Source organism: Mauremys reevesii, unplaced genomic scaffold (genome assembly GCF_016161935.1).
Source record: "Mauremys reevesii isolate NIE-2019 unplaced genomic scaffold, ASM1616193v1 Contig6, whole genome shotgun sequence".
Taxonomy (NCBI): Eukaryota; Metazoa; Chordata; order Testudines; family Geoemydidae; genus Mauremys; species Mauremys reevesii.
In genome coordinates, this window is record NW_024100873.1 from 1129595 (window position 1) to 1149082 (window position 19488).

The 19488-nt window shown below is 53.4% G+C and overlaps 2 protein-coding genes across 4 annotated transcripts in view; one reads left to right on the forward strand and one right to left on the reverse strand.

The window, feature by feature from the left end:
• Positions 1-19488, forward strand: part of LOC120394448 (C-type lectin domain family 2 member B-like) — a 1239960-nt gene that overhangs the window by 944500 nt on the left and 275972 nt on the right. The gene's annotated exons all lie outside the window — the stretch shown is intronic.
• LOC120394446 (C-type lectin domain family 2 member D-like) lies at positions 813-16813 on the reverse strand. The gene is made up of 6 exons (XM_039518678.1): positions 16454-16813; positions 11378-11603; positions 7028-7150; positions 3714-3895; positions 2533-2636; positions 813-2313 (listed from the first exon to the last, which is right to left on the reverse strand). The coding sequence occupies exons 2-6, from the start codon at positions 11454-11456 to the stop codon at positions 2163-2165; spliced, it is 639 nt and encodes a 212-aa protein (XP_039374612.1). The 5' UTR covers positions 11457-11603; positions 16454-16813; the 3' UTR covers positions 813-2162.

A 19488-nucleotide genomic window follows, 5' to 3' on the forward strand; every position in this document is an offset into this window, starting at 1 on the left:
ATTATTACCTTGTCTAAGCCCCTAGAGAATATATTTTGTTTTGTTTTTATAAACACTTTTATGCAAACAGTAACCCTAGGTGATGTACAGCATTAAATAATATGAAACAGTAGACGAGAAACCTGAGACATTGTTGAAATCAGAGGGGCTCTGATTAAGTCCTAATGCAGAGGGCCTTGAGGTGGAAAATGAAAAGGTACAGCCGAAGCAGAAGATGGTATGATCTAAGAGGGGTGCTGGGGCTGCTTTGCAATGGTCCATAGGGAGCCTATAACCCTTATGCACAAACACCAGGGCTGGGTGAGGTGGTTGGGCCTTTGTTAGAGGAACAGGCCGTTCATAAACCTTTTGTTGTTGTTGTCAAACTGTAACCTAACTGTGCATATACTACGGGGGCAACTTACCGCCCTTTTGACAAACCCCACATCCCTGGAACTCCATGAAAAGACGCTTTACACACTTATTTTCAACTGACATTTTATATTACAACACGGCCTATTTTGTTCCCAAAACACGCTCTGTTAGTGTTTTTTCTTAGCAAGATTTTGTAATTTGCTGAATGATGTTCAACATTTTGCATTAAACATTTATCTGTTGGTTTGATGATTTCATCTAAAACACTATTTGGGTTCTCGGCCTCTGTCACTTTGTCCACCAATTCTGCCCCTAGAGCTAAATGTTCCTGGGTTAAACAGAGGCACTGCAGCATTTAAATAGAAGCTCCTCCTTACAACGACAGCCCTAAACTACTGGCTAAGAGTATCATGCGTCATCCCTCCCTAAGTAAGGAGGAGCTTCTATCTGAACGGGTCTGATGATTAAAGATGGCTGCACCTCGAAGGCCCTGGCCAACACCATCAGTCAAGTTTCTCATGAAGAGACGTTATACGGTTGCTGCTATGGGCCCTGAAGAAAAACACACCGTTGTGGCAAACGGTGTTTGAGACGGGTCACGGGGGCGGGGAGACAGGGATAGCTAACGATGCCTGTACCCGCAGAAACAACGCAGTGGAGAAACACAAGGCCAGACTGCTGGGCCGTGATTTGAGACTCGTTCAAAGGGGTGGTTTGGCAGGAACCGATGCTCAGTTGGCTAGTGTGAGGGAGGTCACCCTGCAAGTAGTGACCAAGGCTGGTGGACCCAGTGTGGCGCGGGGGTTTGCTGACAGGCGGCTGGAGCAGGGCTGTGGCCAGGCACAGACACTCAAGGTGTGACCTGCAGGCTGTTTGGCCCAGGTTGGGAGCTTCTGCACAGGACTGTGAGACACCCCAGGCTGCAGGGCAAGCGGTGACCCAGCCTCTCCCTGGCTGGGATCGCACCCTGGAACGTTTGGTTCCCACACACTGGCTCACAGGGGGTTTTCCAGAGACGGAGACAGAACTTAGGACACTCAAAGGCTGAATTTAAACAGAGTCACGACCTTCATTTTGATTCAAACAGACAGGACCTGCTCTCAGCTGGGGAGGGGGGACCCCAACCCCGTAGGGAGGGCCGGGAAGGGTCACTGGCTACTAGACTCTCCCCTGGAAGAGGGATGATTTCTGGTGTCTTTAGTGTGGGGGACCTTTTCGTGATTTTTATCCATTTTCTCCTTAATGCTTTTGACCTAGAATAAATAATCAGCCAAGAAAGGGCCGTGTTCTAGCTTATAACAGTGGGATCAGGATGGGCATTATGCTCAGAGTGGAAGCAAAGGGCAGGCGCTGGCTTTTAGCCAGACTGGCTTGCTGGGGATATCACAGTGTACGGAAGGGAGCTGTGCAGTTCAAGTGCCCTGGTCAGGAAGCGGGATGAGGTCCCTGCCCAGGGACAGGGGGGGCTGGAGACAAGTCCTGACCTGATGGAGGTGGGATAGAGATCCAATTACTGTGACAGTCTCCCTGAGAGAAGGGTCACAGATCCCAGCATTAGGTAGGGTGACCAGATGTTCCAATTTTATAGGGATAGTCCTGATTTTTGGGTCTTTCCTTATATAGGCTCCTATTACCCTCCACCCCCGTCCCAATTTTTCACATTTGCTGTCTGGGCACCCAGCATTAGGGTAATTGATGACTAGGACTGGACAAACCCTGGAGACAGGCTAAGAAACAGGGAACCAGGCTGCAGCATGGAGGGGACTAGAACAAGGCTTTGTCACAGCTGGTCTCCAATTCTCTTGAGTTCACGAATCCCCTCCCACTGCTCCCTCCTCTCCCTTCGCAGGGGTATCAGGTTTACTGCAGATCCATTTTCTTGGTCTGCTGCAGCTTGACGTGGTGACAGTGAGGTCTTCATCCAGGCACACACAGTCTGCTCCTCCGTGTATTTCAAACCTGTAACCCAGAAGCAATTGAAGCTAGAGTCAGTGTGTGCCAGGCACAGACCGGGGGTGACACCCCAAGTCAGGGAGGGGGGGCTGCTGCACTCACAGCCCCTCTGGATCCCCCCTCCCTGCACCAGCACCAGGCCCCACTCCCGTCAGGAGGGGAAGTTAAAGCAGCCAGTGGGGCATTTCCAGCGCCTCTGACCAACGCAGAGAAAAAGAGACTCACCGATGGTCAAACTCGGTCCCGTTGGCCCATTTCCAGACCTGGCCCGTGTCCTTCCGGAGGCCGATCCAGTGGTCCAGTCTGCCTTCGTATGGCAGCAGGGAACCCTTAGAAACCCAATAAAAGCATCAGCTGTGTTAGGCCCTGACTCTGCTGCTCCCCACCTTGGGCTGCAGGGGATTTCTAGAGGCCTCTTCCATGGTTACTGGGTGAAGGGATCAGATAAGTATTAACCCTTCACCCTCCCCCCTCCTCTTTTTTGGGGCTGTGGCACCTACTGGCTGAAGCAGAAATTGAGCTGTAAGGTCACTGTCCGCCCAGCAGCCCCTTCTCAGAGCACAGCAGGGCCAGGAGGGAGAGGGAGCTGCAGGGGGAGGGTAGACAGACCCCTGCCACCAGGGCAGGGCACCTGAGGGGAAGAGGCCTAAAGCAGACCTCACCTGCAGCTGGATTCCCCCTGCCCCACCCATGAGGGAACCCTGGGGCGGGGCTGGGCTGAGCTGGGGCGGGGGGGGGGGAGGCAGGTTCTCATCCCTTGCAGCCCCAGGCAGCCCATTGGCCAGGAGCTGACTGAGCCGGCCCAGCTCTGCACAGGACGAGTCTCCCACCTGGGCTCTGGCAGATGAAGGGTCGAGGGGCTGGAGCCCCAGGTCCAGCCAGGATTCAGCTGCCAGAACCGCACTGACTCTGGCTGCCCAGCCTGGGAGGCACCCGGGCTCCTCTCTGCAGGGCCGCCCAGAGGGGGGGGCAAGAGGGGCAATTTGCCCCAGGCCCCGCGTCCCGCAGGGGCCCCCACGAGTGTTTTCCGGGGCCCCTGGAGTGTTTCCCGTCTTCCCGCGGCTCCGGTTGAGCTCCCGCAGGCATGACTGCGGCAGGTCAACCGGAACCGCGGGACCACGGCACCCGCCGCAGTCATGCCTGTGGCAGCTCCGCTCGTCCCGGGCTCCGGAGCCGCGGGAAGACGCCCCCCAGGGAAAGGGCCGCCCCACGCGCCTGCTTGGCGCGCTGGAGTCTAGAGCCGCCCCTGAGCGGGGACCCCCGCCACCGAAGACCCCGGGCCCCCGGAATTCTCTGGGCGGCCCTACCTCTCTGCCCTACAGGGGCTGAGCCCAGCCTGACTCCAGCCCTGTCTGTGGTGCCAGCGATCGCTGGGCTTGGCACAAAGCATCTAACCGGCTTCTCACCAGCTTCTGCGGACTCTCAATCCCGGCCAGGGAGGCAGAGTGTGACGAGCAGAAGCTCTGGCTGTAGGTCCAGTTCTCCTCAGCCTTAGAAAAATAGTAACATTTCCCTTGGATCCGGATCCAGCCGTCCGGGCAGCAGGGGGCAGCAGGGGGGCATGGAGGAGGCTGCTTAGATGTTACCACTAGAAAACACAAAGCACAAGGGGAGAGATCGTCCCATCTCATCTCTGTGGAGAACGAGCAGGGACAGAAACAAGAACTGCCCGATGGGATCAGACTGATGGGAGAGACGGGCCAGGCTGAGAGTGGCCAGCAGCAGCTGCACCAGAGGCCACGGCCCAGCAACCCGACACGCAGCGTGGCTGGAGTTTGTTATGACACACACACTGCGGCAGTGCCAGAGGCCAACCAGGCCAAGCCCCCATCGGGCTGGGGATGTACAGAGTGTGCAGCCAAGGGAGTGGGGAAGGTGAGAGCAAGGGAGGAGTGTGTCTGGCAGGGGCGCTGGAATGGGGTGGTAAGGGGGGGCCATTCCCCTCCTCCCCCATGTTTTAACGTGGGGGCCCAGGCCTGTCCACTTGTTAACCTGGGCGTAGAGCCTCGGGCAGGCACAGTGATGGTGGTGGCAGGGGCTGCGCTTCACGGCCGGGGAGCTGAGAAGGGGGATCAGCTCCCCCACCATGATGTGCAGCCCCTGCTAGCGGCACCAGCCTCTTCCTGGTGGGGGGCTGAGCTGGGCCTTAGCTCCCCTCCTCCCACCAATGCCCCCGCCCCCCCACGCTCCTCTTCCCTTCTGAGTCCCCGACACCTGGCCAGGCCAGAAGCCAGAGCCGGGGTGTGGTAAGAGCCACCCAGGGAACCTGGGCTGCTGTGGGGAGCCCCAGACACTCCACCGGCCCTGGGGGGAAAGGAGTGGGGGAGGGGCCACAGTTCCTGCACGGATACTCTCCCTCCCCCCGCCCCCCCAGCAGGTCCCACGCTCCTGCTGCCCAGCATATGGATTCTCGTACAGGCTAACGGCAGTGTCATGTGCTCACACCTTCCACAGCCACATCTACAGAGCTGGGCAGCTCGGTCCAGGAGGCAGCGCAGGGTGAACACTGAGCGGGTCATTTCTGTGACTGATCTCATGGGAGCAGGTACAATAGGCAGCGGCAGAATGTTAGAGGTTCAGAGCCCCCAAAACACCAGCAGGCGGCAGCAGAGAAGCTGCCAGACCTGCTGGGCCCCAGACAAGGACACCTTGAAGACGAGGGGCCCTCAGATCTAACAGCCTCTCTGAGCGGGTTTCCCTCCTCACCCATCTCGTGTATCAAAGCCTCAGATCCCCTGGAACGCAGCCTGCAATGTGTGACTACACTGAGGGGAATGTGGGGGCAGTGAGAGCATCTCCTAGTAACCCCAGCGAGCAGCACCCAGACCCCTCGCCCAGCTGCTAAATCCTCCAGCGCCCCACTGATAACCCCACACCTTGCCGCACAATAGAATGACTCTCACACTGAATGGAAATAGCCTGTAATCGCACATCCCGTACGCACCAACTGGCCAAGTTTAACGCCCCTGGGGAGCCTTCCCTTTGGAGATCCCTGACCCCGGGGGTTAAATTCTCAGCAGCACCACAGCAGAGATGGGGGCTCCCCCCCACAGCTGAATAAATCTCACACCAGCGATGCTGTAGCCCCTGCCAGCCCTGCTGTGGGGACAGCCAGGGGAAGGGCGGCAGGAAGATGAGGCCAGGCCTGTAACCTCAAAGCCCTGAGCTGCAGACAAGTTACGCTGCTCAGTGATGATCGGACACTGGATCCGTGTCAGTCCATCAATGCAAACAGCTGTGAAGAGAAAGTCTCTGAGTGTAAAAGGGAGCAACAGAGGGGCTGGAATCGGAAAAGAGCGACTGTCTTGTGTTCGCTGCCCTGGACGACTGGAGATCTGGATTCAGTTCCAAGCTCTGCCAGACTCCCTGCCTGACCCAGGGCAAGTCCCTGAGGCCGGATCCACAAAGGGACGGAGGCGTTTGCCAACACTGAACTTTTACTAGTCTAGGAAACCCCTGGAACAACAATGGGACCCACAAGGCCTGAGCTGGGTGCCCGGGTGTCCCACACAGTGAATGGGGGTGGGGAGCGGTGCCTAAAAACGGGCTCCACAACAGCCAGCTCGCTAGACAGGGGCTGCTCAAGCCAGCCAATAGGAGAGAGTGACAAGGCCTGTGCCCTACGCCCTGCCCCTCTCAGAGCTCAGCCCCGGCTGCAGGGAGGGGCCCAGCCCTGCTAACAACCTGCAGCAGGGACCCCCCCCAGCCCTGGAGTCAGGTACCTAAGTCACTTCTTGGAGAGTGAGTGCAGCAGCAAGTGCCCAAATCCACTGAAAATGGCTGGGGGTGGTGGTGAGAAGACGACCTCCCTGATCACCTTTAACCCACTGGCAGGGCTCTCACCCCGACGTGAGACCCTGCTTCAGTCCCCTCTCCTGGTGAGCAGGGATTGGAGAACAGGGGGTCCCACAACTCAGGTGGGCGCCCTACTCACTAGATCACAGGGATTCTAACTCTCTGGCCCAATTAATATGTAATTATTCAATTAAATCAAAGTGGAACAACATCAGCAGGAAATACTGAGACCCCCCCACCCCTCCCCATCAGACTGTCCCACAGCTCAGTGGCTGGGCACTCCCGTGGGGTGGGCAACCCCAATTCAGATCCTGTCTCCCCTCAGACAGAGGGGACTGGAACTGGGGTCTCACATCCCAGGGAAGGGCCCTACCACTGGGGCAGGGTTAAGGGTGGGAGGGGTCTCCTTGTCCCCCACCTGTTTCACAGAGGCCGGCAGCCTAAGCACACCTGCCAGATCCCGCCCCACGGGTACGACAGGCCTCTGGGTGCCAAGGGCCAAGCAGCAGCACACGCCCAGAGGCAGAACAAGAAGCGCTGAGGGAACTTCTACAGCAAAAGTGTCGTCCTCAGGTGAGCTCAGGCGCCCCCGGGTTGGCAGATCACAGGGTGCCTGAAATGGGAACTTCGACCCTTTAGTGCCCTTTGTGGAACCAGCCCCGGTGCCTGGGCTCCCCCGCCACAAAACAAGGACAAGGACACGTCCCTGCCTCACAGGGGTGTGCGGAGAAATCCATTAGTGTCTGTGATACTCTCAGGTACGACAATGGAAGGGAGTGGGGGGCCATGAAAGAGCCTAGAGAGGCTCCTGTCTGACCTGACTGCTAAAGCAGAGAGGTCAGCGGAGAGATGAGGTGGAGCTGTGAGCCGCGAAGGAAGAAAGCTCCACACCCAGAGACTGAATCATCGGGGGTTGGGAACTTACCTATCAAAGCTGCTACTAGGGCGATGATGACGACCATTGTAACCATGATTATGGCTCTGAAGGCAGCTGGACGATCCCATACTGCAGGTTTCCTGGAGCTGGAATTAGCTGGATGACCAAAACCTGTTAATCATAGAATATCAGGGTTGGAAGGGATCTCAGGAGATCATCTAGTCCAACCCCCTGCTAATATTTTTTTTTTGAAACTCCAGTTCCCTAATGCCCCCCTCAAGGATTGAACTCACAACCCTGGGTTTAGCAGGCCAATGCTCAAACCACTGAGCTATCCTGACTCAAATTAGAATTATTTGCCATCAGGCTCTGATCTGACACACACCAGATATTTATTTTGACGTCTTAAATGGTTCTGTCTCAGCGCTCGACACAAATATTAACTCAAACTCCCATTCACACTGCAAAGGAGAACATCACTCCTCAAATCACCAGTTCAATTAATCCCCAGAAAGGACCCTGCAGAATTCAGAGGAGGATGGAGGATGACCAGGGGCCTGGAAAATCCATGACAAGAGTTTGAAAAGCCTGGGATTGTTCACCATAGATGGAGGTGACTGAGAGGGGACAGGATAAACAGTCTAGGCAATAACAGATGGGGCAGAAGGCAAACTGGGAGCTTCTGGTGATAAAGCTGTGAACAGTCCCTGCACGCCCTCTTGTGGCCTGGTGTGGTACTGTGGGTGCACCCCTCCTTAATTTCCCTTGATTGGCAGCAGTATGCTTAATGGGATGGGCCTGCCTTGATTACATCTGAGGCAGATGTAGCCAGTGATGAGCAGCCAAAATCTTAACAACCAGTTCCCTATAAAAAGTTCTGATTTAAGGGGGTCGGGGTGGGGGGAGACATACTCATGGGGCCGGGGGCCCCTGCAGGGCCTGGTCCAACTGCCCCACTTGCCCCCTCCCCTCTGGCCAGCCCTGGAGCTTGCAGCTGCCCCACCACCATCATGCCGGGCCACTCAAAAAGCAGCAGGACAACTCCTGAGCTCAGCTGAGCTGCCCAGTTGGTGCCGGCGGCTGGCCATGCTGCAGCTGGGGGGAAGCAGGGGAGGGGCCCGGGGAGCCTCAGCCTCCCCAGCTGGGAATCCTGGGAGCAACAGGATGATTCGGCCTGCAGACCAGAGTTCTTTGCCCACCTCCTGGCCCTTTAACAACCAGTTCTCCACAGAGATGTAAATTTAGCAACCGGTTCTTGAGAACCTGTGGGAACCGGCTCCAGCTCACCACTGGATGTAGCCTCCTGCCTGTCCCTTAAAGGGGTAGTTATCACTTTCCCTTTGTTCTCCCTGTCTTGTAACACAAGAGCAAGGGGGTAACAATGATGCCCTTTGGTGGGACCCAACTGAGAGTGTCAATTCAGGACAAATTGCTCAGAACAGGGCAGTTACAGCCCCAGGCTGAGGTTCCTTTGCACACCAAGGCAAACCAAACCAGCCAAACAGAGAGGGCTTTGGTCTTACCCCACTGGCTAATCACAAGTCACACAGGCAATTCCCTTAGACACTCCAGTTTCCCAGTATCCCCACCAGTGCCACTCGTTATGGGGACAAATGATTATGGAAACCAATATCCCAGTAAAAGAAAAAAGGTTCTCCCGATCCCAAAGGACCAAGCCCCAGACCCAGGTCAATATACAAGTCAGATCTTACCCACAAATCACTGTCACCAATCCTTTAGCATCTAAAATCTAAAGGTTTATTCATAAAAGAAAATATAGATGAGACCTAGAATTGATTAAATGGAATCAATTACATACAGTAATGGCAACGTTCTTGGTTCAGGCTTGTAGCAGTGATGGAATAAACTGCAGGTTCAAATCAAGTCTCTGGAGAACATCCCCCGCTGGGATGGGTCATTCAGTCCTTTGTTCAGAGCTTCAGTTTGTACAAAGTCCCTCCAGGGGTATGAAGCAGGAGGGAAGACAAGATGGAGGAGTTTCCAAGGCTTTTAATACTCTCTGCCCTAGGAGGACATCTCTCTGCTCTTACTGTGGAAAATTCCAGCAGCAAGATGGGAGTCTGGAGTCACATGGGCAAGTCACATGTCCATGCATGACTCCGTTTGCAGGCTGAAGCCATTGTTTACATCAGGGGTTGGCAACCTTTCAGAAGTGGTGTGCTGAGTCTTCATTTATTCACTCTAATTTAAGGTTTCCCGTGCCAGAAATACATTTTAACATTTTTAGAAGGTCTCTTTCTATAAGTCTATAATATATAACTAAACTATTGTTGCATGAAAAGTATAAGGTTTTTAAAATGTTTAAGAAGCTTCATTTAAAATTAATTTAAAACGCAGAGCCCCCTAGACCAGTGGCCAGGACCCAGGCAGTGTGAGTGCCACTGAAAATCAGCTCGCGTGCCGCCTTCGGCACACGTGCCATAGGTTGCCTAGCCCTGGTTTATGTGCTAGTTTGAACCGTTTCAGGAAAGCTCAGATGTGGATTGGCATCGCCCAAGGTTCACTGTCTCTTAAGTGTTTCTTGATTGGGCACTTACTGAGAATAGTCCCTTCTCAAGAGTTAGCTGACCAAATGTTTTACTGAGGCTTCTTAGAATCAAAACACCTTGATATACAAGTATGTAGCCAATATTTATAACTTCAACTACAAAAATTCACACACACAGATAGGTTATGATTTGCTGGTTATGATCATGCTTTCTATAGACACCTGACATGACACCCTTTGTACAATATTGGCTGCAAATATATAACAGTGGTTGCAACAATGATCTATATGGTCACAGGTTATGTCAGTAACGTCACAAGGGGATTGTGGCAGGGCAGGGGTAAATCCCTTGAATGCCCTGCTAAAATGCTGGCTAAAGCCCTAATGTCTGATAGGGAGGCCAGGCAGTCAGCAGAGAGCCCAGCTGCAGGCCTAGATGAGGGCTGGCTCACTGCTATGAGTTGAGTTAAGTAGCGACAGCTGGGCTGAGGAGGGCTATAAAAGCCCTGAGGAAAGCTCAGGCAGGAGGCTGGCCTGGGAGGGTTACATCTCTGTTGCCTCACCAAAGGAAAGGAGCCTCATGGGCCAGGAGACCCTGGGAGGGTCTGACTGGGGATAGCTGTTGGGGGGGAAGGGGAGATAACACTGTTGCACTGTAAATAAAGACACGAGGGTGAAGCACCGAAGGTGATGTGGGGACTCTATTTTAACCAGCCAACACAGGACCCAGGCATGAGAGTGGAAACCTGTGTAGACCCTGTGACACTGGGGGCTTGTCCAGGATCCTCCTAGCCATCAATAGTGGCTGCCAGCATGGAGGAGACCCTAAAGTGGCTGGTGACCACGGTGCAGGAAATGCAACAGTCCCAACAGTCAGAACGACAGGCCCTGATGATATGGCAGGCAGACCAACAGCAGATACTCCAAGACGTTATCAGGGAACAGTCAGTGACCCAACAGATCTTCCAAAAGGTGGTGAGTCTAGCACTGGGGGACAGGACCAGGATGCCAGGGTGGAGCTCTGCAAGATGGGCCCCACAGATGACCCAGATGCATCCCTGGGGACTTTCGAATGGGTGGCTATGGTGGCTGGGAGTGGGTGACCTGGGCTCTGCAGCTAGGTGAAGCACCGAAGAAAGCCAACACAGGCATAGAGTGAAAACCTGTGCAGACCATGTGACAGGGATATTCAATTAGATTAAATAGTTGGGAAAGGAACTATTTTTTCCACCCAATGTATAATTAGACTGCGGAACTCACTGTCACAGGAAATTGATAAAAAGAATTTAGGAAAGTTAAAGGGTTGGAGCATTTATATGGTTAACATGAAATATCCAGAGTTGCCATAATTAACAACCAAAGGTTGGCAGGAACATTGGAAGAGCGCCTGTGTCCCAGGGAGTGTAAATCCAGGGAACCCCTGCTGGAGTTCAGTCTTAGCAAATCCTCTTCCCTAGTGCCCAGAGCCACATCTGAGGGCATGATACATTCACTGGCAAAACACAAATGAATGTGCTGTGGCCACAGGCAGCTACACCTGTTCCTGGCCATGCACGAAGGCAGGGCTCTGCGTGGGTTATGAGTGCAAACACCTCAGCTCACACACTGGAAGGACAAACAACCAGAAGGAAAGAGCAGTGACAGGAGCGACCCAGGGAGACGTGAGCCAAACGTTTTCAAGGGGGTAGAACGCGCACAGTCCTAAAAACCATACATGCAACTGCCACACAAGAGAGCAAGTGCTGCACGAGCCGAGTCCATTGGAGCAATACAGCCCCTGCTGCATTGGGCAGGGATGGGGGAAGGAGGAGGAGGAAAGACAGCTACACCCACCCCTGAAAGGCATCTCCTCCCTCCAGCCTGTTCCTAGGCAGGGAAGCTCCAGTTACCTGGTTCTTCTCCACTCTTCAAGTCTATGGAGCTGTTAAGAGGCTGTCCAGGGGGATCTGCTTCCGCCCAGTTCCCCATCTCTCTTCTCAGGGAGGCAGCGGTGGGTGCTGGACTCTGATCAGCTTGGAGCCAGTTGCAAGAAATGGCTCTACGCAGCCATGGCAGAGTCAGCTCCAGCCAGTGCAGTGTCCCCGGCTTTGGCTCCTCTCCCAGCTGACCTAGAATCTGCAATGACAGAGTCAGGACAGCATAAGGGTCAGAGGGTTTGTTTGTGGTGTCCCATCCCCCATTCATCAGAACAAAAGCCCAGAGCACGAATAGTGCAGTAACCAACCCCGTCCGATGTCATCAGGCCCCTCATTGAAGATTCCCCATTTCCTCTCACTCCTCAATTCGGAGCTGGGCAGGAGAGGGAAAACACTGGATGTGGGGTGCAGGCAGGGATGTGCACATGCCTTTTATGTCTGGTGTGCCCTGGTACACAATGCAGAGCTGTGCGTAGTGCCTCCCCCTGCACTGGCAACTCTGGGAAGTTGGAGGGGGGCGAGTTTGATGTGCAGCTTTGGGAGGGGCACAGACACAGCACCTTGGAAGGACTCTAAGGGACACAGTCTTCCCCACCCCCCTGGTTGGATAAAAATCAGTGGTTTAAATTTTATTTAAATAAATACGGTTTTAAAAGAAACCAATTTAAAATTAAACTTGAAATAACAGTATGTTATGGCCTAAACTTATTATAATCCATTAAAATAACTTAAATTAGAAGGAATAATATTCCAGCAGAACATGTTTGCTGGTGAAGTCTTGAAGGAAGTCAGGCCACTGAACTGGTGCCAGTCACTGGCTACGCACCGGTGACAGTTTGCTAAAGCAGCTTTGGACAGCAGTAGCCTCTTGTGCAGGTACAGAGAGACCATTCTCTTCATTTCAGTTTATTCAAAAGGTAAGAAACCGATTGGGAGCTGAAAAAGCAGCAAAGCTTGTTTTGCTCTTCCAATCTATGGATGAAAACTAGGTGTGAGAAGGTGAGCTTTAGAGCCGTGGTTCTCAACCTGCAGGCCAATCAGCACACAGCTGCAGCTCATGTGACATCCTCAGGGCCATACAGGTAGTATTGGATGCTGCCCACAATGGTACATGGGCTGAGAGCCACTGCTCGAAAGTCTTAACGAACATGGAGCGGGAGCCACACAGGACTCAGGCATTGCCCCACAGCTCCTAGCCTGTAGGCGGCTAGAAAATCCAAGAAACACCATAGTGATCCACAAAGCTGATTTAGGCCCACAGGCTCCTATCAAATGAATGGGGAGCCAACACGTTAGCTGGGGAGCCACTTAAGCCAACCAATGGGAGATGCTGACCAGTGGGGTGTGTCCTAACCTCTGCCCCTCTCTCAGCGATAGGCACCTAGATCCACACCACAGGGAGGCTATTGACTATAAAAGCCAGAGAAAGAGGAGATGCCACATTATATCTAGTCCAGTGGTTAGGTCATCACATGAGACGTCCAGATGAGTCACACGAGGCAACAATGCACATCCTCAAAGGCTAAAAAAGACACCTAGAGAACTTTTAGTCTCATAAACTTAGGTGCCAAGTGAGTTTAGGGGCCTATCAGGTTTGTCAGAAGTTTTGTGGATTGAAGCAGAGTCGATACTGGGATTTAGGCAATCAAGTACTTTTGCTGATCCCACCCCTGGTGACTAAAAACAATCAGTTCAATTCACTAACTACAGGTATTTATTACCTTTTTATTTATTTATATCATCATAGCAGCTAGGATCCCTGATCATGGCCAGGATACATGACTTTAAGTAATCCGTTTTAAATGCCAAACATGTTTTGAGAACCTTTTTCCCCCCTAACAAATCCAGCATATTTAAAGTATTTTTATTAAAAAAAATGTAAATGCTGAATTTAAGTTTAATTGAATTCTGAGTTCCATCCAAATAAAGCTTGACCAAAAACAAAAAAATTCCCAAAAATTAAAATTTGAAAATCTGAATATTTGTACATGTAGCTATATTATTTAAGCAATTAATGTGTCTAGATATAGTGTATCCTCCTGGTTAAGAAAAAATACCAAATTTACTGTAAAAGCTTTATTTAGATGTAGATCTAAAGATTTTAATGGTTATCAGTTTATGAGAATCAGCCTCCCTTTAAGAAAACTAAAAAGTAAAAATGGCAAATTAGATGAAAACTGTCTGTTTAAGTGGAGGTACCTGCTTGCTGCGTTAAACCATGATTAACAGTGGAAATTTAAAATCTGGTTAATTTAAGTCAATCTGCCTTCATCCCTCCCACCCAAACACTGACAGATCTGAGGGTTGGAGATTTGCATGGGGCTGGTGGGTTTCACTCCCCCCCTGCACTGACAACTCTGGAAGTGGGATGGGGCGGCTCTGCATAGGGCAGGGGTGGTCTGTCATTTTTTGTCAAGGTCCAGTAAAGATCCAGATGCCAGATAAAATAATACCAAAAAAAACCAACACCACCACCACCTGTAATGATAATAAGTAAATAAAAAGATTTCACAGTCCATTCAAAAGTGTCTGATTGGTCCGTGGTTCGCCTATTGACTATCCCGGTGTAGGGCTTGGAGGGACGTCAGCCCACCCCCACGCAGTGACAGCTCTGGGGGCGAGGTGTGGGGGGGGCTCTGCATGGGTTCGGGGGGAGGGGCAGACTCCCCCTCCCCGCACTGAGAGCTCTGGGACCAGGCGGGGTGGGGGGGGGAGGGTTTGGGCTCCCGGTTACACACACCCAGGGCTACAGCTGCATGTCCTGCCCCGCGCTCACCTGCTCCTCCCCCTAGTCCCGGGCTGAGCTCCCCGCGGCCGCCGCAGGGGTCACTCGGCCGGGCCCGTGTTCCTCCGCGGGGAGCTCGGGGCGGTTCCCCTCCCACACCAAGAGCCACCATCGCTCCGGAAGTCCCGGTGCCCCGCGCAGAGCCCATGTCCACTTTCCTTCCCCTCTGAGCTGCCGCCATGATTGGGGGGGGGGAGAATAGCGGCAACCCCCCTCCAGCCTCCGGTGGGGCCCTGCTCCCGCCCCCCCCCGAGGGAAACCGGCAGCTGCGACAGATGCTGCAGCCCCAGCCCCGCTATCTCCGGCCGGCTGCGCTGCCAACCCGCCAGCCGCCGAAGCCAAAGGTTTGGGGGGGGAGGGGGCTGGGAGTAGCCGCGTCCCTGGAGCTGACTCAGCCCATCCCAGACCCGGCTCGGAGACACGCGCTGCCTGGCCCGGCGCTCACCTGAGACCCGAGCAGGCAGACCCGGAGCCTGCGCAGAACAACAACCGCCTGTGCACGCAGCGCCCAAGGACGTGACCCGCCACAAAGCGAGGCCAGACCCTGCAGCCCCTTTCTGATTGGCTCCAAGTTAGAGCGGAGCCAATCGGCGCTCGTAGCGGAGTCCCCGCACCAGGAAGGACGGTCCTGCCTCGCTCCCACCAGGGAGAACCTGACCCGGGGGACAAGCCAGGGCCCGCACTGCGGGATGCAGAACCCGCCTTCCCCGCCCCCAGCCCGCTGTCTGTGCAGGCTGGGGAAGAGGAGGCAGGTTGGAAAACAATCCCAGCTGCACAGAGCCAATGCTGGGGGGTAAATGAGCTGTTACCGCTCAGGAAAGATCTTGGAGTCACTGAGTGGATGATTTCAAAGAACTAACTACACTGAGCAGCGGCCGTCAAACCAGCTAACAGCCTGTTAGGAACGGGAGAGATATTTTCTGTCTTATCACAATGCCACTATATAAATCCCGCCCCCCCCCCCCCCCGACACACACCTTCCATACTGCATGCAACTCTGGCAGCTCCATCTCAAAAGTGATATTTTAGAACTGGAAATGGTACAGAGAAGGGTGACAAAAATGACGGGGGTGTGGAACAGCTTCCATATGAGGAGAGATTAAAAAGACTGGGATTGTTCAGCTTGGGGAAAAAAAAAAGAAGAGACAACTCGGGGGCTATGACAGGGGTCTATAAAATCCTGAATGTTAGAGAAAACCTATTATTTACCCCTTTGCATAATACTAGAACCAGAGGTCATGCAATGACGTTACAGGCAGCAAGTTAAAAACAAATCTAAGGAACTACTTCACACAACGCATAGTCAACCTGTGGAACTCATGGCCAGGGGAAATTGTGAAGGCCAACACTATAACTGGGTTCAAAAAAGAGTTAGATACATTCATGGAGGATGGGTCCATCAATGGCCATCAGCCAAGATGGTCGGGGCACAGCCCCATGCTGGGAGTCCCTAAGCCTCTGATTGCCAGATGCTGGGACTGGACAGGTCATTCAATAATTGCCCTGTTCTGTTCATTCCCTCTGAAGCATCTAGCAACAGCCACACTCTGAAGACAGGATACAGGGCTGTGCGGACCATTGGTCTGACCCAGTTTGGCCTTTCTTACGTTCATCAGCAAACTCAGCACAAGGAGCACAGAGTGTCCCTGTACCAGGCTGCTACATTTCAACTAAAGGTGTCAGTTCACTAGCAGACACTGAGGAAGGTCCAGGTGCAGCAGTGCCCAGCCACAGAATCCCCAACAAGCAGAGGGGAAGCCCCGTAACAATGACGACACTCAACACTGACACCCCCCCAATAACAGAACAAAAAACTCTGAAACGAGCCAACCAACCAGTTCAAAAAAAGCCAAAACGTGCCCCACGCAGAGTTTTACCTCAAAAGGGAAGAGTGCAGGAGACTCCATGAAGACCACTAAGGGTCTAACTATTGATTTTACATGGGAGGTGCATAGACACCACAGTGAAGAGTGTCAGTACAGAACAGTAAAGTGAGACAGGCAGTTCTCCTTCTGGGGAGGGAAACAGAGACAAAGGAAAACACTGATTCCCACAGAGGATGCTCAGATACTGCGGAGGATGGGCAGCACAGACAGGTGCTAGTCACACCACTTAGCTAGCACACAGATCCCATGGGGACGGTGGGTACAATAACCTGAACACAGTTTGATGCCACCACCTTGCAAAGCACCATAAAACTCTGCATCAAAATAATCCACACAGCCACCAGTTCTCAGTGACTGGGTTCTGGAAGAGGCCCTTACCTGGCCTGGCAGCCGGTGAGCCTGTTCCTCAGTTTAACTCTGGCCATGCCTCAGTTTCCCCTCAGCAGTTGGGTAATAAATTCCGTGTAGCTCTCCACAGTCTCTATGGCAACAAGTGTCCTCCCTCTTCTGGGATAAGTGAGAATCCAAACAAAACAACACAAGCCCTTCGCCCTTCCTGGGCCACAGTCCTCTTCCCAGCATCTCCCCTTGCTTGCAGGGTTCACAAAAGTCCATAATTCCCACTCCAGGGTCTGGGCACCACTTTCTTCCCATGATGCAGGGGAATGAAGAGGGCAAGGAGATGGTGCACTCGTCCCCTCCTGCCACATGCAGAGTCCTTTACTGGAGTGGTCTTGATGGGGGAGGGGCTCCCCAACAGCAGGTTTTGGGGTTAACACCCCTTTGAGATGCAAAAAAAAACAAAAAACAGTCTGAGGTAATCACATGACTCCAGGAGCCAGGGCCCTAGTCTGAGTCGATAATGTGGCCCTGATCAATCCCACTCACAAACAGACTCGCTCCTGCTCTCTCATTACTTGGACAGATGCAGGGTTATCACCATGACACGTTTATCACCTTTTTCCATACCAGGGACCCCAACCCTTGAGACCTGCTGTCTAGCTGGGACCCCGCTCTCAAGTAGAGAGGTACCAATGCAGCTGTTTGACAGCCGTTCACAACCCTCCTAGGCTGAGAACACCTGAACCCTACGACCAGCTGTAGCTTCACCTCGTGCTCACAGCTACTCATGGAGAGAGGAGCTCACAGCCAGAGAACCTCCTTCCAGCTGGGGGGCCCCTCTCCATCTACTAGGCAGGCTCACTACTGGGATCAAACTGAAACAGCCCTCCAGATTTTGGGCTAAACGCCTAAATACCGTTGAAGATCTAGGCCTTGCTCCCTCCCAGCTCTGGGAAATCAACAAACTCAGGAGAACAGGGGAGCTACAGAGTGAACTGGTTTGTAACCTTCACCAGAGCAGCCAGGCCTGAATCCCTGGGGTCATTCGAAGGAAGCCACTCACCTGATTCCCGTCTATTTCTGTGATTCCTGACCCTTCCTAAGCTATCAGATGTCCCAGCAGACGATGGGCAGCCTAATCCTCCCCAGTAGTGAAACTGACTGTCATTTCCTGGGACGAATGATGAGCTGGTCTCTGAGCTGAACCTGAGGGGAGAGAGCAGAAAGATCCTCTAAAGAATCCATGGTACCTACAGAGAACCAAGACTGGGATTAGAGTTTGAGCTGAGGTGAGCGACTGGACAATACTTATCTGATCAGTCAGTGCTCAGTGAGAGTCTGTCCATAGGCCCCAGGAACGTTCCTGCAAAGGAAGTAACAGAAAGTTGTTAAGCAAAGCTCAGACTTTAAAGCTAGAAGGGACCATTGCAGGCCACAGAACTTCACCCACCCACTCCTGCGATAGACCCATGTCCTGAGGATCAAGTCAATAATCCATTGGAAGGAGTTCTGCGGTGCTTTTGGATGCAATGAAAGGGCTGTTTTAAGGTGTTGATCATGAGGTAATTTTATCCCCCAAATTACTAATAGTTTGGAGAAGCACAGATTGGTAGGTTGAATCTATTGCTCTATTAATGCTAACTCAGGAAAGCGACCCCTAGCACTGCTCCCTACACACTGTTTTAGTCACACTGTAGGTCTTGCTGGAACCGTAGACATAACTAAGAGTATGAACCAGACTAGGCTTTGGCAGAACAACAACACACAAGGTGTCAGCTAACCAGGAAAGCAAGTTCCTGACCTGAGAGGATGGTGCAGAAACAAAGAGTTCTAAAGAAACTATGTAAACACCATAGGCATGCAGCCCATTTCATTAGGGTGTGCACCCAGGAGCCCGCCCTGCCCTAGTCCCGCCCCATCCACTCCCACCCACTGACTTCCCAGAACCCTCTGCTCCTTGTCCTCTGACTGCCCCCCTAGAACCCTACCTGTCCCCTGACTGCCCCGACCCTTATCCACACCCTTGCCCCCAGACAGACCCCCGGGACTCCCATGCCTATCCAACCACTCCCCGCCCCCTGACAGGATCCCCAGGACTCCCGACCCATCCAACCCCTGCTCCCTGCCTCCCCAATCCCTCTCCACACCCCTACCTCCTGACAGCCCCAGAACTCCTGACTCATGCAACTCCCTCCCAGCTCCTTCTCCCCTGACCACCCCTCCAGAGACCCCTCCCACTAACTGCCCCCCCAAGACCTTCCTTGCTCCCTGTCCTCAGACTGCCCTGACCCCTATCCACCTCCCGCCCCCTGAGAGACCCTGGGACACCCATGCCCCATCCAATACCCCCTGCTCCCTAACCACCCACCCCCTATCCAACCCACCCTGTCCCCTGACTGTCCCCACCCCTTATCCAACCCCCGTGACCCTGGACCCCTTACCGTGAGATGAGGCTCCTAGCCTCCCCACGGAGCCAAACACTGCCCCGCGGGAGCACACAGCCCTGGCCCCCAGAGCGCTGTGCACTCGGCTGCATGGGAGGGGGGAGTGTGTCTGACTTCCCGTGGAGCCAAACACTGCCCCGCGGGAGTGTGCAGCCCCGGCCCCCAGAGCGCTGCACGCGGCGGCATAGCTCCAGAGGGGGGGAGGGGCCGGCAACTTGCTGCATTCGGCCAGGTGCTCCGGCCCGGGAACGCAGACCCCGCGGCTTGCCACGCCGGGGAGTGGGGCCATTTGCCCACCCCTGCATTAAGGGGTGCCTGGGCACACCCAGCACACCCCATGCGCATGCCTATGGTAAACACATTCCTAAGAGATGGTCCAGGAAGACCCAGACCCCTTGTAAAGATAAAGAGGGGATGGCAGGATAATGAATGAGGATGTTTTGTTGGATGTACAAGGATAAGGATGATAACTAACACTATCTAGAGTTTCAGAGTGGTAGCTTGTTAGTCTGTATCAGCAAAAAGAACAGGAGAACTTGTGGCACCTTAGAGACTAACAATTTTATTTGGGCATAAGCTTTTGTGGGCTAAAACCCACTTCACTGGATGCCTGCCGAATATCTAGAG